Here is a 27,556-nt window from a genome sequence, read left to right on the forward strand (position 1 = left end):
TTGAGTGACGGGGCTCTGTTGCAATCGCATTCTGCTTAGTATGCGAGTATGCGTGATTGACAGCGAGCGGCCCAATGAGAAACGGCTGGATGACGTTTTAACGAACGTTGGGATTCGACCGTCCAATCCCAGTGTAGAAACAAGGCGGGGCTTAGCGTTACCAAGGCATGTCTTGAGTCAAGTATAAAGGGAATAACATGGTGTCCCAGTGGCTGTTTATGTTTACTTAAAGAACAGATTTGAAAGGGCGTTTTTACAAGACAGCGACGTTTTATTTTGTACTGCCACAGTTGTTTTGTTTTTTTGGTGCACTTTAACTTTTTTTTATGTTAAGATTTACAAAGACCTAGTGGCATGTGAATCTCATACTTCACTAATGTGCCAGTCTTACAAATGGAAAGGGGGCTTCACTTTGGAAACGTGAGCATTTCCCTGGTGCTCCTGCTGTTGCTGAAAGCGCTCACTGGATTCGGAACCACGCACGCTCACCAGGGCTCAGCCGTCGGGGGTTCGGGGTCGACCTCGGAGGAGGAAGATGGTGCGAGAAGAAGAGTCGTCATGCAGCGCGGCTTGGAGAACGTCGGCTCCTCTCCGGTCATTGTAGCAGACGTTACCGTGGAGGATGACGAGAACGGGTCGGAGGCGGAGGCCGACGAGTCATTCGGAGAAAGTAACGGACACGTCCAACCGACCAGGTACCGACATTTCTGTTCTATTTGAATGAAGTGTAACGTTAACTGTTGCAGCCGCGAGTATTCGTACACATGCAACAATGATTAACGGACGAACCAACATGACAAACTAAATTAAAATAAGAAAACTCTCTATTGTTCTTATTTAAACCAGCTAAAACAATGGCATTGATTGACAGTGTCTTGCTTTTGGCACGTGCCAAGTATTCACTCTAAACTTGTTGTGGTTGTTTGTGTGTCACACCTCGTTTTAACGCGTCATCCAGCTCATCCTCCCGCATTGGGTTGATCAATTCTTATGAAATAAATGTTAAGAGTTCTCATCAAACTGGTGTGAAGCACAAAACATACAAAAGTGTGACTTCATGTTGTTTCAAAGTAAAGTTTGGATAAAAATCGCGTAAAAAAAAAAAAGGCGACATGCGTTTATTAACTGGAACTGTCTAATTCTGGAGAAATGATATTTTCATGTTGCTAAAAAAATACAGTTTTTAGACTATAAACACGCTCTAGTTCATCGACCACAAGCGTGTGTGTGTGTGTGTGTGTGTGTGTGCGCGCGCGGTTGGATGATGTGTTCCTGCGCGCTGACAGCAGCCTGTAAAGAAACCAAAAAGTTTTTCCACCGTGGAGCTGTTGACATGTAATAAACTGACATGTTATTTGTTAGAACTCGTCTCCGCACATTGACGAGAAACAGGAAATACAGGTCGACGTTGTAAATCACGCACGTCACTCAAAGCGCAGTCAAGTCCTGCATATTCTGAGAAGTTGCAAAACTGCACTTCGGTTTCAGTGTATTTGATAAAGTAGCAGGTTTTGTGTGGTGGTGGTGCTGGTGGTTCTGTTATCCTACAGAGATCCCTGTGCGTGAAGGGGACGTCCCTAATCACTTGACAACAGAGACAGCGTCCACTCAGGATCCTCCGCTGATCTCCTCCTGTCAGCAGATAGGCTGGGCAAAGTAAAGTAGGAAAAGTAGTCCCTTTTTTATTTTTATTTCAATGAACCACAGCTAATTGGGAATTAATATTTGTGGCATTTTGACAGCTGTGACAAAGTGTCCATGCAGCGTGATGATGAAGATGAAGGGCTTGACTTCAGCTGGTGAGATTCTGTCTCAGGTCTAACAAAGTAGAAATTAATAAGTGGAGTATCTTAAGATGATCATGTCTTGGAGTTAAACCTGAATCAGCTGTTATAAATGAAGAAGCATGTGATGGTGCTGCTCCACCGCTCAGGCACCAACAGCACAAAATCAAACATGACAAGTGCATGTTAATATATTTATGGCTGTTATGCAAAGACGCGTCGCTCAGCTGAGGACAAAAAAAAAAAAACCCCACCGGGACCCTGTCAGTCAAAAGTTTACGACTTCACACAGATTTCAGGTTTACCCATAACCCACGTCAGACCTGCTGCTGCTGCTGCTGCTGCTGCCGCTGCCCAAAGTGAGACGTGGTTCTTGGCGCAGTGGGGCAGGGCAATTGATTTAGTCTTCCCCGGTAAACAGCAGGTTCTGACGCCCACCTTTTTAGATGTTTGGCGCAGTGTGTTCTTCACGATGTTCCTTCCTCTCTGCCACGTTTGTACCAGGACCGTTACAGACACTTTTTGACTGCGATCCAGCGTCTAGGACTCATTCCCAGTCCACCGGGCCGTTCTCTAAATTATTCTCTGTGTAGTTCTCTACATGTGTCAGAAGATTGAAAACACCGTTAAAGTCCAACCTCTTTTTTCTTTGCCGTTTCTTACCTTAACAGTAAAACTTGCTGCTGTATCTCCTCTTTAAGAAGCAGAATGCAGCACGACTCCCTCTGTTTAATCTTGCGCCTCACGGAGAAAAAAAAAAAAGGGCTTCCTGACATCCCCCAAAGCCTCGCGTATCAGCGCTTGTTATTTGGGATGCCGTACGAAACCCGGCATTGTCACAACAGGGAGCCGCTGAGCACCGCCGGGCAGTCGGCCCCACGGAGCTCCAGTCGAGACGGACGGCTGTAATTAGTTGTCCTATTTTGTTATTTTGGAAAAAAAAAAAACCTGTGTAAGATCTGTTTTACATGATGTTTACAAGAATACAGTGTGTGTGTGTGTGTGTGTGTGTGTGTGTGTGTGTGTGTGTACACTGACTCATCAGGACGTGAGTGATGGTGAGAGATGGTGAGTGATGGTGAGAGGGCAACGCGTGGGGAAGAGGACTTGGAGGAGGATCAGGCTGCTGCCTCCAGTACGGTATCAAGATGAAATTTGAAAGTAATTGGCGGAGCGCTTTTTGCTCGGGCGCTGCAGAAAAACACTCGTGAGAGCGTCACACCCTGCCGCTGTTCGATTCGCAAACACACACACACACACACACACACCTGCGTCTGTCACTTTCTGTTGGTTTTCACCCTCTTTTCTCACTTTGTCTCCGTCCGTGGAGCGCTTTCTCTTTCCCTTCTCTCTTCTCACACATGTACAGTTTGTCTGCCGCCACTTTTTTTGGGGGGTAATATGTACAATATATCGTCGACGCTTTTAAAGTGTTCCTTTCCCTCCTTTTTTGTTTTTGGTTTATTACGCTCCAAATATTCTTGAAATATTGGCACAGAAGTTTTTATTTCTGTCACTTTTAAAAAAATAAAATAAAAAAAAAAATGCTACCGCCGAGGCTGTGAATCTACACATCGCCCCGATAGCAAACAGTCAACACCGATATGTAGACGTCAACAAGATAAACAATTTACAAAGTAGCTCGGGAGGCAGATACAGGAAGGCTGAATTATTCATTCAGCAGCCTGCCTGTAAAACAACAACATATGTTAAAGATGACAGGTTTAGCTGGGACAATAACCACCTCATAATATAATAATGCTCATAATAATAATCAAGGTCGTCTTTTTAACTAAGACCTTCGATCACATCCTGTCTGTCTCTCTGCCTGCATTTATTCTTTGTCTCTTGCTCTCATATTGTGTCTCACACACACACACACACACACACACACACACACACACACACACACACACACACACCTCACCTCTCACACTCCTTCCCCAATGCTCTCTCTTACCTTCACACACACACACACACACACACACACACACACACACACACACACACACACACCTTTCTTTTTAATGTCACCCCTTGAGTATACACTCTACTCCATGCTCTTGTTTCCATCCATCTGTCAAGAGAATTGCCGTTGAACTTTAAGAAATGCAACATGATTTAGGTGTGTTTTTGTTTCTTTGGGCTAATTTAGACTTTCAAAATGTCAGGAAACGCATCGACAACAGAAGGAATAAATGTCTAAACGTGGTTCAACAAACGCAGCGATGGCCGTGAACTTCAAAATGAAGAAGAACCTCGGCCGTGACTTCAGCGAGAAGCAATAAAAATAGAACATTTTTTGGGGGAAGTAATAGTTTTTTTTTTTTTTTTTTAATGTCCAGCATTAATTAGGTCGGCTGTTTGCTTCTGTGACCTTTCCAGGCTTTTACCTGCAGCCGCCGCTGTTCTCCAAGTCAAACAGACGAGGTCCCGTGGCGACGATAAGATAATAAGACGTTAACACACCCTTGATCAACTTTACAGAGTCGAAGAACGAGAACTATGACGCAAAATCCAAACACGGGAACCTATTCCGCCTCTGAAGGACTGCTATCTATCATCGTAACTCTCCCAGCATGCATCTCTTTGTGTCTTTTAAAGAGGACGGAGAGGAGCGTCTTCACTCACAGACTCTTGAAAAGCATTTTGTGCGCCGCTCGGGTGTCACTTTTTATTTTTTTGAAAGTTTCCGTCGGTTGCAGAGTCGTTTTTGGTTTTCTCTTCATCCCCGCTCCCTCCTCCGCGTATCCCTATCCTGTAATCTATAAATATTCGAGATGTTTACTTTGATCCGGCCTTCAGTTTGTGACGAAAAGCTGCGTCGGGCTGACGGCTGTCACCTCACTTCTACCCGCTGCCATCTATACGTTACAACCTCTGCTCTGGAGACATGGTGTTTACATCTGTCTCACTGCATGTGTATATATATATACGTGTGTGTGTGTGTGTGTGTGTGTGTGTGTGTGTGTGTGAATCATGCATGTGACGGCGCTGCCAGGTTTGACGCCTCTGCCAGCGAGCGCTCCATCGGGGGGGGGGGGGGGGCCCTCCAGCACCTTAGGGAGCACTTGGAGGTGAGAAGAGAGAGGACAGCAGCTTTGTTTGAACCTGCTACCCCCCCACCCCCTCCGCCCTCACTTCCCCCCCCCCCCCCCAGGGCCCTGTGTAGCGGCAGCAGCTCTTCTGGGCCGCCGTGCTTGCCGGCTGGCTCCCACCAGCCTACTGCTTAGCAACAGCCAATCCGCCGAGCCGGGCGAATTGTCGGCCAATTGCGTCGGAGAGACGGGCTAGTGCTCTGAATTTGAGTTGGCCACATGGGTCTGTCTATAGTTAGGTAAAGGGGGAGGAGGAACAGATTCTTTTTTTTTTTTTCTTTTTTTTTTAGGAGGGGAGAGTTCATTTCCTTGTTTTGTTTTTTTTTCCTAACTTTCAGTAGTCCACTTCATGTAACCGGGGAGATGTCGAGGCTGTTATAAATAGAAACTGTCCCCAAAATAACAGGTCAAGATGGAAACGATTGATCTCGCTCTGAGAAGTTTGAATCGAGCTCTTTGAGCGCGCTTCTCGTCACGACATCGTCGTTCAACTCGCTTCAAACATCACATCATCCTCATCGTCTTTTCTTCATCTAACCATGTTTGTACCTGTGTCTGCTGCTATTTCTCATTTTATCTCTCTCTGTAACGACGGTAAAGTTCTTGTTTAGTGCGCAGACCTTACTGATGGTGACATGTGATCATCTTTAGTGTCCTTGTCACTGACTTCCTGACTCCCTCTGCACTTGATGAACTCTGTCTGTGTATCAGAGGAGCGTGATGAGGGTTGTTTTTTTTGTTTTTTTTCGCCGGTTGTTTCATAAACCATGTGTAGCGACAGAAGTAGTAACCACAACCAGTAATACTTGTTTTGAATATGTTTATCAAGAGGAATGAGTTTATTGGGTCAGTGGCTATTTCAGTAAGTCGGCAGGACCCATCCTGCAGCACTGCAGTATGGGTGGGGCAGAGGCAGAAAGGTGGGATGCTCTGAGAGGGAGGGAGGGAGGGAGGGAGCGAGGGAGGGAGGGTGAAAACAAGGAGCTAGCTGGTGGTTAGCGGGGCCATGCTGTCTTGTTTTCACTCTCGGTGGCTCCTCACTGCTTAGCAACAACGAATCAGATCCTCGGATCAGAGCTGCAGCCCGGCCAATCAGCAGGCAGGAGCGTGGCGCCATAGAGTTTGGATTTTACCACGTGTGAGGTGATACGGGCTGGAGAGGGGAGCGCACTTATGCAGGAGGAGAGAGAGAGAAGTGGGGGGGGGGTGATGGCAACGCTTTTTAATGGTGTGTGTGTGTGTGTGTGTGTGTGTGTGTGTGTGTGTGTGTGTGTGTGTGTGTGTGTGTGTGTGTGTGTGTGTGTGTGTTTTATCCGAGTACTAGAAGTTTTTTCCTGTTGTTTTTTTCTAAACCACACCCTTTGCTCTCTCTGCTGCGGTGGTCTGCTGCAGTGACCCTGGTGGATGTGAGGTCGGCGTTTTGAAGCAGACCGCTCGTCTTCATCAACAGACCACTTGTTTATTTACCGGGTTTAGAGGATCCGTTACGTAAACCTTCAGATTAAGCCTCGTTAGGCGTCCCAGCGCGTCCTCTGGGATTATTAGGTGCACTTCATTTCAGTCTTAGACATTTCATCTTGTATTCATGTATACAAGGCATCGTTAGGAACATATTCATATATTCATGTTTGCCAAAGAAAAAGACACGGGTCATGTTCCATGCTGCGCTGTGCTAACTGCCTGCAGGCCCCTTTTTTAAATATCTGCATTAGATTACAGGATTACCACTCATCTGAAAGATTAAAAAACATGTGTGATATTTGGCTTCATTCCTTCTCTGTGTAACCCGGCTGCTTGTGTTCTTCTTTTTACATATGTGTGATAAAACTGGACTTATTCTGATATTCAGAATAGAACTTCTCTGTATGGATGTGCACAGGAATGCACTTGACTCCCCCCCCCCCCCCCCCCCCATGCTGGTGCAGCTGTTGGTGCTGGGTGCGGCCGGCTCCGAGCTGCATCCATAACTTTTCTCCCCACGTGCTCCCCATGCTCTCGTATTTTTGTTCTGCCTCTCTGCGCGGCAGCCGAACTCTCTCTCTCTCCCAGCGCTCCAGCGTGCGTCCAGGCTGCTCGCTGTTGCATGGTTACAGACGCTTCTGCCCCGCTATTGGCTCAGAGTCTGCGGAGCCGCCCGCCCGTTGGCTAGGCGCGGAGGGAAAAAATAGAGCGCTCCCATTGGCCGCCGGGGCGGCGGAGGGCTGTTGCGATTGGTCCGGCTCGTCGGCTCCCGCTCCTTGGAGACTTGGCCTGTGTAAACATCCTGGTTTGCTTCTTTCAATGGAGTGTGTTTACCAGCAGCCCGGTTCCTTCTCGTGTGTGTGTGTGTGTGTGTGTGTGTGTGTGTGTGTGTGTGTGTGTGTGTGTGTGTGTGTGTGTGTGTGTGTGTGTGTGTGTGTGTGTGTGTGTGTGTGTGCGCAGACTGAGGCTGAGTGTCTCTGAGGAGCAGAGAGAGTCTGGTGAGAGCGAGGCTAATTGGCTCCCCGCTCCGCCGCACGCTTTGTGATTGAAGAAGCAGTCTGCAGTATTATGACACTTTTGACAGCATTACACGCTAACAACCCCTCAGTCTGTCGGCGGCCTCGCCACTCCTCTTCTCTCTCCATCCCGACGTCTTCTCCGGCGTCTTCTGTCACGGTCGCCGTCTCCGGCCCCACAGGCTACATGTCACACCCCCCCCCCCCCCTTTGGTGGCGAGCAGAGCGGCGGCGTCTCGGGGCCCCAGACGTGGAAAATAAATTGCCTCAAGTTCTAAAAGATACAGTAGGGCGGTTTGTTTTGTGTGAGTTGTTTTTATTGTTGGGTTTAGTACTATTTTTATAGCTACTCCATCCCCCCCCCCTCGTTCCCCTCCTCCACTGCTCGTTTTTTTACCATTACCATCATGATACCTTAAGTTGTAGAGTTAAGCCCCCCCCCTCTCTACTCCTTCTCATCCTTTATCTGGAGTACAAAGACTCCACAAAAGCCTTTGATCTCCCTCTCACAATGTCTTCTATCGCTCTCTCGCTCTCTTTACACCCGTGATGCTGAACCCGATGCTCTCTGTGACTTCTTCTTCTTCTTCTTCTTCTTCTCCTCACTTTCACATTCACAGCATCACTTGGAGGAGGGGGGGGGGGGGGGGGGGGGGGGGGGAGGGGGCGGGGCCATCCGAGCGAAGGCCGCCAAAAGATTCCACCCTCTCAGGGAGCCGACTGCTTAGCAACAACCAATCGGCCTAATATTTTTGGCAGGGTCTCGCAGCCAATGGAGAGGGTGAGAGCGGGCTTTTTAGCGCTCCGTTTTCATTGGCGGCTGAGAGGGGGGAAAAAAAACAATGTTTCTCTCGGCGCTCCGCACTCCAGTGCGAGCGACGGTGCTGATAACGCTGAGAGCAGATTTGGGGAGATAATCGTGGCTTTGATGGGGCTGAAAGACACACATGGCTCATTATTGTTAAGTGATCCTATTTGCAGTTTTTATGCAAACTTCCAGATTCTGAAACGACTAGCCGGTCCAGAGCAGTGGAGTGTAACCTCCCTGTGAATCAGTGTCAGTCTCCACGGGCGGAAACGGAAGAGAAGCAATTGATTTGCGCGCTCTGAAACAATCCATTTCTTAGTTGTCCTCGGGCTGAAACATTCTCCGACACGCTCCTTCCCCTTCAATACCGGAGAGCGTTCGATAGGTCGGATCGATGAGGGATTATAGCTAGTCCGTATCAGTTCACCTGCTGATGTGAATACACTCGGCTTAAGTTAACAGCTCTCTCAGTGCACGCGTGAATAAAGATGATGGAGGGGCTGTCCACCTTCTTTTTATTTCCTCGTGTTCTTTACAGTCTTGAGATGTGAACAAGTGTAACAGCGCGTCTTCCCTCAGCAACTGCTGTCTAGGTGCCCCTCGAGGGAAGCAGTTAAAAACCCTCCACACGCCCCAGTGGCCCACAGAGGGAAGCCGCCCGGGTCCCAGCTGGGTGGACGTGAAGCGGTGGGCGCTCAGAGAGACGAGCGTGTGTTAAATAAAGCTAAGAGCATCTCCTCTAGACAGATAGGAATCAATAGTCAGGAGGTGCCCCCCCCCCCCCCCCCCCCCACACACACACACACACACACACACACACACACACACACCCCCTCTACCAGAGCTCAGGACATGACTGACAAGCAATGCGGCAGAACCCTAAGCGCTTGGGCGAGGGGTGGGGCTGGATGTCTTCATTCACTCAACTCACTTGGACTGTTTTTTAAGCCTGGAGTCACTCGACCACAGAGAGAGAGAGAGAGAGAGAGAGAGAGAGAGAGAGAGAGAGAGAGAGAGAGAGAAACTTTTGAATAAACATTGCTGTGTGGGCACAGAGGAATACAACTCACTCGGAGCACCGGTAGTTTACTACTGATGGAGTAACCCCCCCCCCCCTCTTCAAGTTACACTAATTCAAACAATCCTCTCTCAGAGGTAAAGCGCTCCGGTGCGCTGAGGAATCCGTAGCCCATACATCATGTAAGGAGAACCGCTTTCTACCCACTGCGTCTTATTCTCCCCCCTGCGTCTTATTTTTAGCTCCTCGCTGTGTCTCTGACAACAATACCTCCGAATGAAATATGTGGAAGATGCTTCCGCTTTATGTTGAAGTAACACAACGCAGTATGAAAACATCTTTCGAGGAATCAATGTCATTTTTTTTTTTTGACGACAGAGGTCCGTGAATTTTAAACGAGGTTCGGTTGTTTTTCGTCACAGCGCACGACGTGGTTTGTTCTCTGAGCGTGTCTCTTCGTGGGCCTCCAAGCCAATATTTTGTTAACACTCGTTTTCCTGCCAAGGCTGGAGAGCCCAGAAGAAAAGCCAGAGCTCATCAGACATGTCACTGAAGGAATCCACGGACTCTGAATAGAAGACGGTCTTTGTCGACGCATTAAAACATCTCTTTGCGGGTTTTTCATGTAAATGAGCCTGATTTTTATGGCGGTAATAACGGTTTTAAGCCCGAGGAAGAACAAAAAAAAGTCTCCGTGTCAAATCCCCCCGTGTGCTCTTAACGGTCGCCGCTGCCATCTGCTTCAGAGCGTCATCGGTGGACTCCCCGCACACCTGAGGTGCAACAAATGTATGTCCACTCGTTTAAAATGAGGGACTTAAGAAAAGGACATCATGGGAGCGGCGTTGCTTCATTTTGACTGTGAGCCAATGGAGACGTACGTTCTTATGGAATAAGTTTCCATGTGTGTGTGTGTGTGTGTGTGTGGGGGGGGGGGGGGGGGGGGGTGGGCTGCTCAGGTCTGATCATCCTCAGGTGCCCTCTTTAATCAACATGCCACCCAGAAGGGGCTGACAGGATGGGGGGTTGTCACGGCACAGGTGTGCGGTTGGCTGCAGTTGAAGGTCAGCCTGCTTGCTGAATGAGGTTGAGGACTAGCGAGGGAAAGACGACGTCTGCAACGCCGCTTCACAATCCCTCGTCCTCCAGTGGGGGGAGACGAGGGGGGTACGGGGGGGGTACGGGTTGATCTTCTGTGGGCGGCGTGCTGAAGTCTCTTGTGTTCTGTCCCCCAGGTCTCTCGTGATCATCAGTACCCTGGACGGGCGGATCTCTGCTCTGGACCCTCACAACCAGGGCAGGAAGCAGTGGGACCTAGACGTCGCCTCGGGGTGCCTGGTGTCGTCCAGCCTCAGCAAACCTGAGGTAGACCACCTTTTTGAATTAACCAATGTTGAAGCGATACACATCCAGATTTATTTCCACCGTAAGGAATAAAGACGTTCGTCCGTTCTCATCCGACGGCGGTCGGTAGGTGCACGCTGTATTTAGATTATATTTAGAACATCTTGGCTGATTAACCTCGCCTTGAGACACCTGAAGCCACCACAGTCTAACTTTACTCGCCAGAACACGGGGATCGCTCGCGCTGCTACTGTCTCGACCGGTAGGTACAACACAAACGAACAGCGGTGGACCAGCAACCCCCCCGGTGTTCTGTGAGGTGAAATGTTTTTAATGGAGTCCGGTGGTTCCGTCTGTCTCTACATTACTGGGGGGGTCGCATCAACACTGACTCTGGAGAAGTGCCTCACACAACCCCGCTTCAGAAACTCCAAACTAACCCTTCAGACAGGTTAAACGGAGGTCGTCCAGCCGATTAAGACGTACCGCTACATGAAAAAGGACAATGTCCACAGTCTCGACATGTCGGCGTGAGGTTAAGGACGCCTCTGAAAACAAACGCTGTCCCTCCTGGCTGTCTTTCTGTAGACAGTAAGACCAACAATTGAACTCAGCGCACTTTGAACAGTCAACCAAGGGTTGCTGCTGCTTACATTTATCTCATGTGTACACACACACACACACACAATACACAGCAGACATACTGTACACCCCCACACACAGCCTGGAGGATTAGCCTCTTTTGTTGACTGTGGTGGTTTACACACACACAAGCACAGCGAGACCCTCGTCTGTACATGTACACAGAAGCTCACACCGCCCACGCCGACAGGCTGAAAGCGAAGCGTAGCCCAGAGCGCCGGCTCTCCGAGATGCGCGCTGGAGACGCGGTTCGCTTTGATGTGGACTCGCTCTGTGTGAGAGTTTCGCCTCAGGGGGAGGGGAGGGGGGGGGGGGTGGGGGAAGCCTCGGATACTAACAAGGGTCTGGGTGGCGGCTGAGCTCAGTTTAATGCTGGTCCGCTTGAGTGTAATGAACTCTGTGGCTCTGGCGTGTATAAATAGCGTTCTGCTTTATTAGTCCCGTGTAACGATAATGGAGCGATCTAGAACGGGTTCATGACGTTTAACGCCTTCTGACATGTGGGCCGTTTTTTTTTTTGGATTGTTTGGAATCAGTCCTTGGTTAACACGGAATAACTAACCAGTGTGATTCCCAGGTCACCTCGGGGAAAGTTCAGATGAAAGTACAACTTAATGATCGCTCCGCTCAAAAGAAAAGAGAGTTGAAATAAGAATAAAGGAACAAAATAGTAGAAGAAGAAGAAGAAGAAGAATGCAGCAACTTCAGGTTGACTCACTGTAAGATAATCTAGTATCCAGTGGTCGTCCACGGACCTCCCTGAAAAACAAATTGTTGATCTATAAATAGACCCCAGGATGACTGGTTGTGCTTTAGGGATCAGTCAATATATCTCTATAATAAACTATAAATGTAATGAATGATGCTGCTAGAATACTGTCAATGTGAGCCAGAACATCCCGTTAGATAAAACACGTTGTGAATCGTGGAAATAATTACTAATAATCTACCGTTTTGTTTTTTTAAAATACGTTTTTGCTTTTGGACTTTTACACTTTTTATTATTATTGGAAATGTTTTGATCACACGAGTCTGAAGCGTAATATAGTGTAGCCTCTGACTGTGCCGAAACACTATTTGATTGGTTCTCAATCATGAGCCATTGAGCCTGAAAGGTCTGCGTGTTTCCATCCCAGCTAAACGCCACAGCTGCTAAGTTCCCCGATTAGCAAACCTACAATTAGAAGGAGGGAACTAATCACTGAAATCAGCTGCTGCTGTAGAGCGCGTCAAATTCAAATAAATGGTACATGGTTCAGAACTGCTGTGTTTGAGATAATAAGAGAACCTTTTTTTTCTTTCTGGGGTCCTCTGGGGTTCTGTGGTGGAGAACCCCCTAAAGGTTCCTCGCAGCGCTGAACGTTGCCACAGACTGTGTGAGCGCCGTATAGATTCTGCACTGGATGCGTCGGAATGTAAATTTGCCCTTGAATAACAGAGTTGCTCCACGCTGTAGTGAAGTACCAGAGATCACACTCGTTAGACGGGGAACTGCAGATTTACATACCGTCAGTGGAAGGGAAGCATCCTTCTCCACGCTCTGATGAAAGTCTTCCACTTACTTAGGATTCACATCAAGAGCTCCAGGAAATATTCTTTATCAAGGACTCATCATCCCAAAAATAATGCCAATAAACAATGTTATTGGCATTATTTGACCATTTTCTTCCACTGATATGATTACATAATAATGCAAATTACACCTTCTCAAAGAGCAATGACGTTTTAATTCTTTAGAATATTCAGACACTGGAATGTGAACCATATTAAAATGTTCTAAATAAATCAAATGAAACCACACGAGCAGAACACTGAACCGATCTCAATATAAAATGTAACGGCTAAAAGTCAGAGTGTAGAAAACAAACACAGCGGAGCTCAGTTCTCCTCTACGTCTGTGTTCAGTGTGTCAGACTTCACAGGAAGTGTCGATGAATTCATAGACTGACACGCGTGTAACATCCTCCTGTCATCCTCCAGAGTGCTCATGTTGTGACAGAGGATGCTGAGAGTGTGTGTGTGTGTGTGTGTGTGTGTGTGTGTGTGTGAGAGTGTGAGAGAGACTCCCTCTATCCGTGCGTCTTCACCTGTTGGCTTTCATTTGGCTGACAGAGCGGAGAGATGCCTGTCAGCTCTGAACCCGATGACTCGCTGTGACGTCATTTGTTATGGTTCCCAGAGTGTTCACTAGTGTGTGTGTGTGTGTGTGTGTGTGTGTGTGTGTGTGTGTGTGTGTGTGTGTGTGTGTGTGTGTGTGTGTGTGTGTGTGTGTGTCTTTTATGTTTTTTTTGCTCATGTGCTTTATGTAAGTTTCATTCTAGCTTTACCCTCTCTGCTCTCCGTAACCTGGGATGCCTGTCTGCTCTGTTTCTGTGTGTGTGTGTGTGTGTGTGTGTGTGTGTGTGTGTGTTGGTGGAAGAGGAGGGGAGGCCCCCCCCCCCCCACGCCTCCTCAGCACTCAGCTGCGGTTTCATTGGTGCGCTGCCGGGTCCCTGAGACACCAGTCTGCTCGGTGATTAGAGGCTGGGGGGTGTCTGCCGGCGTGCCATTGGCCGGCCTCCACACGCCGGGGAGGAAGCAGCCAGTCACCTGCTGCAGTGTGTGTGTTTGTGTCCTCTTTTTATTTTTTTATTTTATTTGGGTGAAATGAGGGACAGCAGAGAGCCACAAACAGCATTGTCTGCAGAAAAAGAAGCCATCACTTCGAAAAAGCCAGGAGTCGCTCCGGGGTGTTAGGGTGGGGGGGGGGGTGAATGGTGTCTGTGTGGAGTGGGGGGGTTACATGGAGGGACTCTGTGCCAACGTGGAGTGAGTCATGCAGGGGGGGGGTGCTATAGGGGGGGGCATTAAAGGGATGAAGAACAGGGGGGGGGGGAGGTTGGGTGATTAGGGGAGGTGAGGTAATGCCTCAGACCAGAGATGATGTCATCACATAACAGACAATACAGACAATCGCACTCACACACACACACACACACACACACACACACACACACACACACGCATACCTCTGCCGGCATGCGGTGTAAATGAATGAGCGATGAGAGAGTTTCATTGATCTCCGCTACACAACTAAACGATTGATGGCCGCTCTGTGACGAGCAATAACTCTTCCAGCGTGGCGAAGGAAATGAGAAGAGACGGAAAAGACGGGCGACGCTTTTAGGCAGAAAGTCGATCTTTGTTCCGGCCACTCAGGTTTTATTTTCATCTTGTTGTTTTTTGTTCTGTTCCGCTGAACCCACCAGCATTACTTTATCTCTCCCTCTCCCTCTCCCTCTGTCTGTCTGTCTGTCTGTCTGTCTGTCTGTCTGTCTCTCTCTCTCTCTCTCTCTCTCTCTCTCTCTCTCTCTCTCTCTCTCTCTCTCTCTCTCTCTCTCTCTCTCTCTCTCTCTCTCCTGCCTTTTAACTGAGCAGTAGCCTTGTGGGCCAACAGAGCACATTGGCGACGGGTGAGAGCTGACACTGTTTGACAGGATCGCTGGAGCGTCGGGCAGCAACACACACAAACAAAACACACACAAAGACACACACACACACGCCACCGTCCGACCCCCCCCCTCACCCCTCACCCCCTCCCCCTGACCCTACACCCCCGTGTGTCCCGTGGGGGGATGCAATGACATGATTGCAGTAATATCAGATCATCATCAAGTGTTGCAGCTCATCAGCACGTCTGTGGATGAAAATATGTGTATATTATGAACACTTTTTAAAGCACCGCTAATAAAGATATACCATTACAGATGATCATCATAGTATAGTGTAGTAGCTCAGAGTGCGCGCACACACACACACACACACACACACACAGTGAAGATATAATTCTCATGCTGCCTGCAGCCAACAGATGGATGCCTCAAAATAGCTGAATGGCTCTGCTAGTGCTGGTGATAGTGATAGTGATAGTGATAGTGGATCTATTTGTGAGAAAAGTCCTCATCCGCACATTCAAAAAGGAGAAGCGGGTTGGAGACCTGAATGGGTCTGAGTTATAGCTCATAAAACTTTAATAGGCATTGGAAATTCATAGCAGAAGAGACACGGGGAGAAGGAAAGCGTTTGTGCTGAGCAGTCAGTATTTCTGAATCACTGAAGATTATTTTCTTTCTCTTTTGAATCTTTAGTTTCTCCAAAAGTAGAGAAATATCAAATCGAAGCTCTTTTGTTTTCAAGATATAGCAAAAATATGAATCCTAACACAAGACAAAAAACCCAAAAAAAACAAAGACCTGGGTCAACCGAACCAGTTTTATACAAACAGGATAACCACAATAAATAAGAACACAGAGCAGGGTGGGCCGTTGATCATAATTTATACACAGCTCATCAAAGAATACCTTTCATTTGCTTTGATGTTTGTTTTTGTTTTTCATTAAATCAAGAACTTAATCATTTCCTCAAACCTTTCTGTAACGCTTCACAGCTACACATTTTGAATAATTAACAAATTTCCATTTTAATGAAAATCTTCTCTTTTTTTTTTAGCAATTTCTTGCGGGATTTCTCCAAACTAAATGGCATGAGTACTCTAAACATATATGAATAAATGTACCCACCAGTGGAAAGTAAACGTCATATTCTGCAGGTCTGATGCCTAAAGTCGTAGAATTTGTAACACTGTGAGCTGGATTTTAGGAATCCCCCCCGCCCCCATCTAAGCCACCAATAATACGGGTTGCCAGTTTGCTCAGGGCAAGTAAAACGTCACGTTGGGCTCGTAAATCTAGCAACTCACTTACTCGATGGGACAAGTGGAGTATTTAGGAGTGAGACGTCTCTGTTAAGAGCGGGTGAGATAGTACCGATCTGACACCTGTCAGGACACGTCTCTATAATTTACGTCACTTTTGAAAACTTCTGTTTGTTCGTCTCACAATTCGCTGATCTGAGAGTTTTTGCGGACCGGTGCAGATATCGGTGTGTGTGTGTGAGGGTCTGTGGGCCTGGAGGACACTTTGCTGGATCAGAGACATGGATTAGGGCATCAGGAGCGGGATGACTCATCCACACACACACACACACACACACACACACACACACACACACACACACACACACACATACCAACATGGTGTGATGTGATGGTCAGATTCTTAACCCCTCCTCCTTTCACTTGCTAAATTTATCCTCCTCTTGTCTCTGAAGCACCCCCCCCCTCCCCTCCTCCCTCCTAAAAGATGACATCACCTCTGCTCTCTAGTAAATCATTCTGCCACACATTTATCACTGCCGACACGTTTCAATCCACCACGAAGCCACCGAGTCTAAATATGATTAATGGATCAACGGTTTGACACCAGCGGCACCTGACGTCTCCATTAACGAGAAGCACGGAAGCACTAATTGGTCCAAACGCCGCTGTTACGTCACTGAACAGCTGGTTGAGACGAGTGAGTCACAACTGGGACGTCCAGGTTCTTGACGACTTGAAGTGAAGAACACCGATTGTCCCTAAACCCACTGAGGAGCTAAAGCCGTGGAGGTTAAATCAGGATTAGGGCTCAGGTTTTTATTTTTGCAATAATGTCATACACACACACACACACACACACACACACACACACACACACACACACACACGCACACACACGCACACATTCTCCACGGTTGCACACTTTTATAAAGATCCAGGTTAATTACTTAGGCTCTTAGTTGTGTAATGGTCCCACCAAGCCAAGTGTGCGGGGGCCATTGCTGCTGCCGTGTGGGCGGATGTGTGTCGGCCAGTGTTCTCTGAGTTTGAGCGATTGTCTGTCAGAGCTAAAATAAGTGTGTGTGTGTGTGTGTGTGTGTGTGTGTGTGTGTGTGTGTGTGTGTGTGGAAAGCCATTACATCAGACACTTCTTTTGCCAAGGACAGTGTTCAGCAGAATCTTTAGACTACGTTCAATCTGCAAGCCAAAGGGCCCGAAAAAGCGACTTTTACGTCCCTCTAGATCTGTTTTTTTGACACGTCGTCAATTCGACGCGAACGTCTGAAAACCAAACGCGTTTGTCCTTACAGGTGTTTGGCAACAAGATGGTCATCCCTTCGCTGGACGGTGCCTTGTTCCAGTGGAACCGGGACCGGGAGAGTATGGAGGCAGTGCCTTTCAGTGTGGAGACCCTGCTGGACTCGTCGTACCGCATCGGGGAGGACACCGTCCTGGTCGGGGGGAAATCTCTCACTACCTACGCCCTGGGGGCCTACAGCGGCAAGGTCGGGTGGCGTCCCTTCAGTTAAAGCTTCCAGGTGTGTCCATTCATTTCTTTAGAAGACAGTATAATCACCCCCCCCCCCCCCCCCCCCCCCCCCCCCCCCCCCCCCCCCCCCACCCCCCCCCCCCCCCCCCCCCCCCCTCACTTTTTTTCGTTTGCCTCAGATCCGGTACATCTGCTCCGCGGGGGGGGCTGCAGCCGCTGGGGGGGACGAGGAGACGGACGCCGAAGACGTGCTCCTGCTGCAGAGGACTCAGAAGACGGTGCGAGCCATCAGGCCCCGATCGGGGATGGAGAAGTGAGTTTTAATTCCTCCAGTCGATCGGCCTGTCGTCGTCAAGTCAGTCACTTTGAGTCACGGGACGGCCGCTGTAGCTCGAGTGGCGTTCCATTGACTTTCTGTCAGCGGCTTTAAATAAAGTCAGATAACCTTTCAGCCACATCAGCATGTCTTCTGTTTCACCTGTTGGCTTTACTGCGCTGTAAACAAAATGATAGTCAACAGTTATCATTTCTACACCTTTTTAGTTTGACACCGTGTGTTCTCGCTCTGGATTCCAGGTGGAACTTCAGCGTCGGGAACTTTGAGCTGAAGCTCCTCCCCGAGACGCAGTCCGGCATGAACTTCCTGGAGGGAGAGGTGGCGGGCGGCGACGCCTGGAGGGAGAGCCGGCGGGTCATCGCCGACGAACCGAAGGAGACGGAGGACCAGCAGAGCCAGAATCTGGACCTTGTCATCAAAGTGTCTGTTCCCGATTGGAAGGTCATGGCCTTCAGTGCGGTGCCGGATAGCCAGCTGGTCTGGGAACGTCAGGTAGAGATGTTGTGAACGTTTACACCCAGCAGTGTTTTGCAGCTTGGTTTTTATTTGAAGTGTCCCTGTGCTCATTCCGCGTCGCCTGTGGTTTTGCGTAGTTCTGCACACCCATCGCTGCGGCTTGGCTGGTGGGCGGAGGCAAAGTCACGCCCATCGCCCTGTTTGACGACAACGCCTACAGTAACCAGTCGGAAACTGACGAGGAGGACGACGACGACGACTCCCAGAAGGCCAGAGGAGCGGAAGAGTCCAGCGTTTACCTTGGTAAACGAACACCGACGCTCACACTGCATGCTCGCGCTCATTCCTCTTTGTTCTTGCTGCATGTCTTTACTCTCTGCTTCTCTCAGGGATGTACCAGGGGCAGCTCTACCTCCAGTCCTCGGTGAGGATCAGCGAAAAGTTCTCTTCCAAAGCTATCGGATCGGTCAAGGACATAATTCCGCTGCCCACGGTCAAGTGGAAGCCTCTAGTCCGTAAGTCCACACCTCCTCTGTCTAATCACCCAGCATTAGCATTATCATTAGCATCGCTTTAGACACGGAGCGCTGCTGTGTTTTTTGGGGCTCGCTCCCTGTTGCTCAGAGCTTTGCCTTCCTTCCCGTTAATGTACGATTTGTCTCGCCATTGTTATTCCGACTCTTTCGATCCCTCCTCCTTCTACCGAGATCAAAGAGCATATTCGTCTTCTCCTCGACACAGATTCCCCGTCTCGGACACCAGCCCTGGTCGGCTTTGATGAATTTGACAAGTGTCTGAATAACGACAAGTTCTCCCATGACGAGTACAGCAACGGAGCCCTGTCCATCCTTCAGTATCCATATGGTGAGGTCCCGATCCTGGACGCAGGTCTTGTGTACATATTGGCTGAGACGGACCAAAACCAACATGAAACCCCGCTGATCGTTTTTCTGCTTTTCTCCTCCGTAGACAACGGCTACTACTTCCCCTACAACAAGCGTTACCGGGAGAAGCGCGACAGCGCCGTCAGCGTGATAAAGGGAAGCGGGGCGGGGCCTGAGAGCCGCAGGAGGAAGGACCCCGTGCTGCTGCTGCCCTGGTGGAAGGAGATCCTCGGCACCATCGTCTTCTGCATCGCCGCCACCACCTACATCGTGCGCAAGTTCTTCCACCCTCCCGCCCCGGTGGCCTATGTGAGGGTAAGGAAGAAAAAAAAGATGGCTTCATTTGATTTTGTCAAAGTGTGGAAATATTTCCTCAAAATGAACAAAATGTATCGTCACGACGGATGTCCAGGTTTTAATTTGGGTGATAAAATTAGGATTCACACTGTAATGTACAACAAAAAAAATGATGGAGGTGAGGTTTAATATTCAGAGAAAAAATAATTTCCAAAATTTAAGCAATACATTTAAAAAAAACTAAATTGCAAACTCTCTGAGATTAAAGTTGTCCATCTGTGAGGAAATTGTGTTGTTTTTTTTTTTTACGGTTGAACCACATTACTTCACTTTAAGGTTGGCTCAACCTTGTCACACAACAGCTGCCGCAGCTGCTGTGTTATGTCTGCAGCGGATGACCTCATCGAATCCAGCAATAAGCAAACACTCGTGATCTTTTTTTTAGCTCGGAATCTGAACTTTGAAGAGACATCGGCCCGTGAATTGGGCCGATTCAGCATCACTTTATTATATCAGAGAATATTCAATTTTCTTCTCTTAATTTCTGAGTTTTTTTCTTGGGGATTTATTACTTTAATCTCAGAGAATGTTGTAAATGTTCGACCCTAATCTTGGAAATTGTATTTCTTTTTACCGTCTCTACTGTGTCTCGTAGTGATGACTCAATTCTGTATTTCTAAAGCAAAATATAAAGAGGTCAACAACAACTACTCATAGGTATATTTCATAGAAGAGGTTCAATACATGTCCCCATGTGTCCTATGTCCTAATATGTCTTACATGCGTGTGTCCTCGCTGTCCTCCTCCCGTCCCTCACAGCAACGCAAAGAGTCGGAGACGCAGTGCCAGACGGACTGCAAGTTTGACCTTGAGGTTGTGGAATCCAAAGAGCCGGTTGCCACGGAGACCCGTTCCTGCGAATATGTGTCCAGGTACATCATCATCATCATCATCATCATCATCATCATCATCATAATAATATCATCGCAATGACGTCATTATCAACACGCCGTGTGACGCTGGGAGTCGTTCTCCTCACGCTTGAAAGTTTTGCAGACGCGAGAGTCTTCACTTCCCCTCTTTCAAGGTGTAGCTACAGATTTCGGCACTGTTACCATGGTGACCACTGGTCTTCCAAGCCCGCCTGCCTCAATAGCACCGGGCAGAGATGGGGGGGGGGGGGAGAGAGAGATGCGAGAGTCATAGTAGTGCGTGATTGGATAACTCAGCTGTTTGCCATCAAGCGGACCACACCCCTGCCCAGCAGCATCTGCCACGGGGTCGCAGTGTCACTTTACACCGCTGTCAGCACATTGGCAGGAGTTTTATGTTATTCTGGACCATCCCAAATATGATCAGTAGCCATAATTGATGGGCTTCACTGACCTCGTGTCTTCTGATCGATGGGAGTTTGCACGTTTACGTTCTTGAGCTGAATATTACAGCTCTTCTCCCCTTAAACACAAGCAGGCGTCCGATCAAGCCGCTTTGCTTTTCTTTCTCCCTGCTGTCACCACTTGCACATTCTCCTCTTTTGATCCATCCCAAAAATGGCCCCTCCCCTTTTCCATTTAAAGCTGCTGCTGCTGCTGCTGCAAACCATGCAAATTGCTTTCACCGAAAAAAAAAAAAAAAAGTTTCCCCTAAATAAATCTGGTGGCTGCAGCTGCAGCAGCAGCTGAGGCGGGCGTGAGTCAGGATCATTGGGAGGCAGATAAGAGGTCAGGAATGGAGGCCTGAGTCACACGTCTCCCTAATAAGACAGCCTTCAACCCCCAGAGGAGCCTGAGAAGGGATGCCTCACCAGGGTGCAGAGCAGACCCCGAAATACCATGCACACATGCACACACATGCCTGTGGTTCTTTTTTAATTTTCTTTATTCATCACAAAAATGAATTCAGTATTAATGCTTTACTGTTACTGTTTTATTAGTATTAATACATTTCTATTTTGGGGGTTTCTCAGCATGGGAGAGTCTGTCGTAGTCCAGTGTTTTTGTGTCGGCACAGCCTCAGTTTAAATTCACGATACCGTTTACCTGTACGCTGGTTACCTGCCAGCTCAGCAGCCGCAGCCAGCCATCACAGGGATTTAGCTGCTATTAATTCCTTCCCTGGTAATCACCTTTTACCGCTTAATAAGCCCGCTTGGCCGCAGGTGCCCTAGACTGATCCCAGGTCTTTGGAATTTACGTTTCGTCACACGCAGCGCCTTTCTATTGATGAGAGCGATTTTCCCCCCTTTTTTGCAAAAAAACAAAAACAACCAAAGTGTCTTCTCCCCCAGGTACCTGACTGACTTTGAGCCGGTGCAGTGCCTCGGCCGCGGGGGGTTCGGTGTCGTGTTTGAAGCCCGCAACAAAGTGGACGACTGCAACTACGCCATCAAACGAATCCGTCTGCCCAACAGGTAGCGCCTCTCTCTCGCCACACCGCAGACCTCCTCTGTGTCGGTTTTCTTAGACTGCGTTATGTGAGCTGCAAGCTACTTGTCTAAACACACACACACACACACACACACACACACACACACACACACACACACACAGAGGCAAAACCGACAGTTCGGTACAAATGACAGCCATGTGTTTCTACTCGTACTGACAAGCGTGGAAATTTAGTGTTCAGCTGACGGCAGCTCTGCATGTATTTTCATTTCAGACCCCGTTTACTGGTACGCCACGCATATCAAACCAGGTTATATTTTTAGGGCCAGTGTTTTTTATGAAAGCGTATCAAGACTGGGCTCATATGAAGGTGATCGCTGTCTGATGGCGTATAACAACGCTCTAATAAAACAGCAATGTCTCAGTAGGAATTCAAAGGATTCAAGGTCTTGAGATCCTGGAGGTTTTGGTGGTGGTCCTGAATATGAATATGAATATGAACTCTAATGCTCAGTTTCACGTCACACAGGGAGCTGGCCCGTGAGAAGGTGATGCGAGAGGTGAAGGCGCTGGCCAAGCTGGAGCATCCGGGGATCATCCGCTACTTCAACGCCTGGCAGGAGAGCCCCCCCGAGGGCTGGCAGGAGGAGATGGATCAGAGGTGGCTGAAAGACGGCAGGTGAGCCAGGTTATTAAACCATCGTCACCCCGTACAGCTCAGCGGGTCAGACAGGTCCGGGAGCACTGCCATGGCCCCCCCCCCCCCACACACACCTCAGGAGGAATTATGGCATCTCTGACATTCATTACTCCACAGACTTTACATCACTCGCCTCACTTCACTGGTTGATTAAGACAGATGTTTAAATGCCGGGGGGGGGGGGGGATGCATGAAAAAATTAATTTCATGCATAATCGCACAAGCGTGTTTGGGGCAGTTAACTTAAAGGAATAGTTTGGATGTTTTGAAGTGTGGTAGTCAGTGTATTACCAGCACGGGGGCGGAGCTATGGTACCGGGGGGCGGCGGCCCTGGTTTGTTTCCTTAGTATTTTGTAAACTGTTTTGTCAGAATCATGTTTCTGCCGGTTAGCACAGTGATCTTGAATGATTCGTTGCGATGGTGGTTAGTTGATTTTAATAAGCCCGGCAGCAACAACCCTCCTCTCTCTCCCTCTCTCTCTCTTTCAGCACCACCGACTGGCCAATGAGCTTCCTTGACCACATGGAGGCGCTGTCAGTCAAAGTCCCAGTGTCCAGCTCGGTGACGCCGGTCTCCGGGCTCAGAAGAGACGTTCTGGAGGCCTCGGTGGATTCGCGGGCCCCGCTCTCCAGCAGCACCGGCAGCGCCGACGACGGAGACCTGTCCTTCCACCCGCTGCTGGGCCACGACAGCCTGATGTCCGAGCGGGACAGCCAGGCGGACCGCGACGCCTCGGACACCCCCCACTCCTTCGAGCTGTGCTCCCCACGGGGCCCCAGCGACTGCACCTCTTCTTCCTTCGACATCGTGTTCGAGGACTCGGGCTGCGACCGGGACGCCGACGCCGACACGGACTCGGCGTCCAGTGCAGCCAGCCCGAGCACGACGACCGAGAAGAACAGCTCGTCTTCCTCGCGCACCAGACAGCAGGAATCCGTCCCGCCCTCCTCTTCCTCTCCCCCCCGGCCAACCTCACTTACCCTGGCTATCCCCCCGACTCCTCTAACCCAGCGAGTCCAGCCTTCGCCCAAGGTCAGTCGCTCACTCGGCTGCAGATAACTGATGTCACAGTTTCAATGTCAGACGTAGATCACAGAGTCTTTGAACCTCCCCCCCCCCCTCGTCTCCAGGTGTACCTGTACATCCAGATGCAGCTCTGTCGGAAGGAGAACCTGAAGGACTGGATGGCTCAGCGCTGCCTCCCGGAGCAGAGGGAGAACAACCAGTGTCTGGATATCTTCCTCCAGATCGCAGAGGCCGTTGACTTCCTGCACAGCAAGGGGCTCATGCACAGGGACCTCAAGGTGAACACACACACACACACACACACACACACACACACACACACACACACACACACACACACACACTGTCCAGGCAAGAGTTCATGCATCAGCTCTCTGCCTTCATGTATTTAATGGCCCGTCTCCGTCGGTCCTCCAGCCCTCCAACATCTTCTTCACTATGGACGACGTGGTGAAGGTGGGGGACTTCGGCCTGGTGACGGCCATGGACCAGGAAGAGGACGAGGACGAGCCGAGCGCCCTGACGCCCGCCCCGCTGCTGACCCGACACACGGGCCAGGTCGGCACCAAGCTCTACATGAGCCCGGAGCAGGTGAGCAGGCGTGCTACTCCAGAACAATAATATAATGATTTCCATCAGAAGAATGAACATGAAGTGAGATTTGATACTGACTGTCCCGGCAGCTCTCTGGAAACTTGTACTCTCACAAAGTGGACATTTACTCTCTGGGACTGATCCTGTTTGAGCTGCTGTATCCCTTCAGGACCCAGATGGAGAGAGTGAGGGTGAGTCAGCAGAGACACGGGCGCATATAATCACGTCTTCTCTCTCCTTTTATTCAATATTCATCAAGTTGGCTTTTTTTTTTTAACTGCCAAGCACTCGATTATTGTAGTAAATGTAGACTGTTTCTGTGTATAATACAGGGTTACAAATTAGTTTGTGACGCATTATAAAAAACAAGAAAACATCACTAAAGCCAAAAGTCTGTGGAAGCGAAACAAAATCAAAACAAAAACAATATTTTACAAATGTGTTTTTAAAATAAATTCATGCTGTCAGCAATTTTCTCCCAAACCGAACTATTAAAAATGGAGAAACAATTAACATGTTGAGATAATTTCCCAAACTGTAAAAGTAGTTAAAATTGCATGACCCCATAGAACCCCCCCCCCCTCCACTGCCTGTATTTGTTTAAGCTGGAGGAAAGAGAGAGACTTCCTAATGAGGCCGTTTATCTCTCTGTCTGTTCTTGTGTTCAGTTAATTATTCTGTTTTGTCTGGAAACTCTGTTGGGCAAACTGCAACACATAATCCCGATTGTTCCTTTTGTTGTCTGTTTAAACGGTAGATTGTCTGTGTGTGTGTGTGTGTGTGTGTGTGTGTGTGTGTGTGTGTGTGTGTGTGTGTGTGTGTGTGTGTGTGTGTGTGTGCGTGCGTGCGCGTGCGCGTGTGTGTGTGTGTGCGCGATGGACCGGGGCGTCTTTGTCTCGGTAACAAAGGGCCTGATGAGCCACCAGCACCGCTCCGCTCACAGGTGTTTACTTCCTTTTCTTCCAGACACTGACTGAGGTGAGGGCGCTGCGCTTCCCAGAGGTTTTCTCCAAAAACAACGTTCAGGAGGTGAGTGGCCGTCTGCCGCCACCTAGTGGCTGGAAACGCAAACTGCACACGAAACCAAGAAAAACAAAAAAAAAAAGTGTTTTTGTTTCTCCTGAGAACATGCAACGAAGTAAATGCACAAAGCGGGACACGTCCAGAGCTGGGAGAGTTCATTCTCACTGCGTAGTCCGTCACAGATTTAATAATCTGTCCGCACCATTAACGCCTCGGTGAGTCAAATCTGCTGAGCTAATCCAATTAGGAGGTGTGCCTGGATTATTCCGCCCTCATATCAACAGGATATAAAGTTAAACATGCAGATAGTTTCACATGACACACTCAAATGTAAATCAGCAGCATTGTTATCCCGGACGTGATTTTAGAATATAATTTGTGATAATAATAATAATCCCGTTCAGAATCAACCGTGTGTTTAAATAATCCCTTAAATACGTTCTTTAGTACCGCACCAGGTGTTTGGTGAGGGGCTGTTCACATTACCTCCTTCACCTGTTTACTTTGTAATGAGATGAACATAATCCCAGAGCATAATCTGTGATCCCCTCGCTCTGCTATCCCAGCTTCCCACTAGCTGTGTACTGTTCTATTTTAAGATGTCCTGCACAGTGTGTGTGTGTGTGTGTGTGTGTGTGTGTGTGTGTGTGTGTGTTTGGCTGAATGTGATTATGTATTATTTCATGAGTTTTGTGCGTAAATTTCAATTTCTGCAGGTTCCGCTGTGTCACCCGAGCTCGAAGCGCACTAATGGATGACAGTGTTAGCATTAGCATCGCTGTAGCATGACACTATTGTTTCCTCTCTCTCTCTCTGTGTGTGTGTGTGTGTGTGTGTGTGTGTGTGTGTGTGTAGCTGAGCATGGTGCGCAGCATGCTGTCGTGGAGCCCCGGCGAGCGTCCCCAGGCGGCCGAGATCACGGGGACCCCCCTCTTCCAGGAGCTGGAGCTGCCTTGCCGACTGGCCATGCGGCAGCGCTCCCGCACCTACAGCGCCTCGTCCATGGGCCGCCCCTCACGCCAGACATCGACTAACTGAAAGTCCCCCCGTGACGCAACACGTAACCCCCATCACCCTCCCCCCTTCCCCCCACCCCCCCTCCCCAGCCCTAGAGAAACACCTCAGCCCCCTGTGCCATCACACACTGCCTCAGACTTTTAAACAACGCTCCAGAACGACACGGCCGTGCGGACGTCCTGCACGGTTACTCTCCTTGGCAAAATGCACACGCTGTTAGATATTTCGCAACACCGCCACGCACCATCGTTCCCAATTTTAATCGCACTTACAAGTGAAGGAATATTTTAAAAGCAGCCGCTCTGTAACGTCTGCGACCAGACTTGGCTCAAGCGGTACGAGCAAAAATAATTCTTAGCGGTTGTTTTAAATTGGCTCCGAGCTGCCAGATGGGTGTGTGTGTGTGTGTGTGTGTGTGTGTGTGTGTGTGTGTGTGTGTGTGTGTGTGTGTGTGTGTGTGTGTGTGTGCTACGCTATCAGCCACAGGACATTAGAACTAATTGATTTGGGCGCGTTTTCACTCTTGACACGGCTAACTCGATCATCCGGTGCTCCGAGACGACGGACGCGACGCGCCGAGAACTTGTTTAACATATGGTTTGAAACAGCCGGGTCCGGTCCACAACACGCGCTTGCTCGCTCCCAACATTCAGCCAGTGTTCACTCACCCACGCTACACCTCAGGTATCAAAAACCAAGAGGACACTCCAAAGGGGCCTTTTGACGCTTGATCATCCTATCGACCGGTGACCGGTGCCGACCACCGGTACGAGCACTATCCGGTGTTCTGACACCCAATATGCCTGATTTGGGAGACCAAAAAAAAAAAACAAGACCATCTTTTTTTTCCCCTGTGTTCTTTTTTTTTTTTTTTTTTAAATGAGAGAAGGTGATGTATTGCGTAGAGAAGAGTTTATGAATCCAGATCATCCAATATGATTTGCCTTTAGAAAGTGTGCCCCCCCCCCTTCCTCCCCCGGCCTCTGAATGAATGCTGAGCCACTGGCTCCTGTCGTTTTCTGCATGTACCTGACGGGGTGAAGTGAAGGGGTGAGTGAGAGTTTCTTATCTTAAAGCCAGTACTTGGAAGCAGTTCTTTTTCTATGTGTAAATGTACACAATGACTCTTGAGGTGCTCAATCATTTCCCAACACCTCCTCTTTGCTCTGTGTATATAATTGAAGGGAAAAAAAGAAATCTGTTTATATCCTTTTTTTTTTTTTTTTTTCTTTGTTAATTCAGATGTTCGATCAATCCTGTACATATTGTAAGGCGCCGTTGCTTGTAAATGGCTTTTTTTTCCCATGAGGCAACTGTAAGATAGTGTGATATACTGCGGGGGGAGGGGGAGGGGGAGGGGGGGGGAGGGGGGGAGGATCTCTGCCATTAACGGATAGCTGAATGTTACGGTGTGACCTCCAGAGACACACGATGGCGCTCGCCTCTTCTCGCTGTTGGACAATGATTCTCAGTGTTT

At 48.8% G+C, this 27,556-nt stretch overlaps 1 protein-coding gene across 1 annotated transcript; it reads left to right on the plus strand.

Moving 5' to 3' along the window:
* Window positions 1-196: 196 nt before the first annotated feature.
* On the plus strand, window positions 197-27,422 carry eif2ak3 (eukaryotic translation initiation factor 2-alpha kinase 3). Its single transcript, XM_068717800.1, has 18 exons — window positions 197-695; window positions 10,421-10,550; window positions 17,178-17,372; window positions 17,536-17,669; window positions 17,933-18,185; window positions 18,287-18,452; window positions 18,539-18,664; window positions 18,891-19,013; window positions 19,119-19,348; window positions 20,150-20,262; window positions 21,618-21,740; window positions 22,247-22,396; window positions 22,908-23,451; window positions 23,550-23,723; window positions 23,863-24,036; window positions 24,129-24,230; window positions 25,006-25,068; window positions 25,918-27,422. Exons 1-18 carry the CDS (start codon window positions 394-396, stop codon window positions 26,098-26,100), a joined length of 3,285 nt encoding a protein of 1,094 aa, XP_068573901.1. The 5' UTR covers window positions 197-393; the 3' UTR covers window positions 26,101-27,422.
* The last annotated feature ends 134 nt before the right edge of the window (window positions 27,423-27,556 follow it).

This window comes from Cebidichthys violaceus, unplaced genomic scaffold (genome assembly GCF_023349555.1).
Source record: "Cebidichthys violaceus isolate CVI_PGR_0920_01 unplaced genomic scaffold, fCebVio1.0.p SCAF_22, whole genome shotgun sequence".
NCBI classification, from domain to species: Eukaryota; Metazoa; Chordata; class Actinopteri; order Perciformes; family Stichaeidae; genus Cebidichthys; species Cebidichthys violaceus.

Coding starts and splice junctions, on each gene's coding strand:
- eif2ak3 (XM_068717800.1), top strand. CDS start 394: ATGGAAAGGGGGCTTCACTTTGGAAACGTGAGCATTTCCCTGGTGCTC. Junction 19,014..19,118: donor CATCCTTCAGTATCCATATG/GTGAGGTCCCGA, acceptor TCTCCTCCGTAG/ACAACGGCTACTACTTCCCC. Junction 24,231..25,005: donor CCCAGATGGAGAGAGTGAGG/GTGAGTCAGCAG, acceptor CTTTTCTTCCAG/ACACTGACTGAGGTGAGGGC.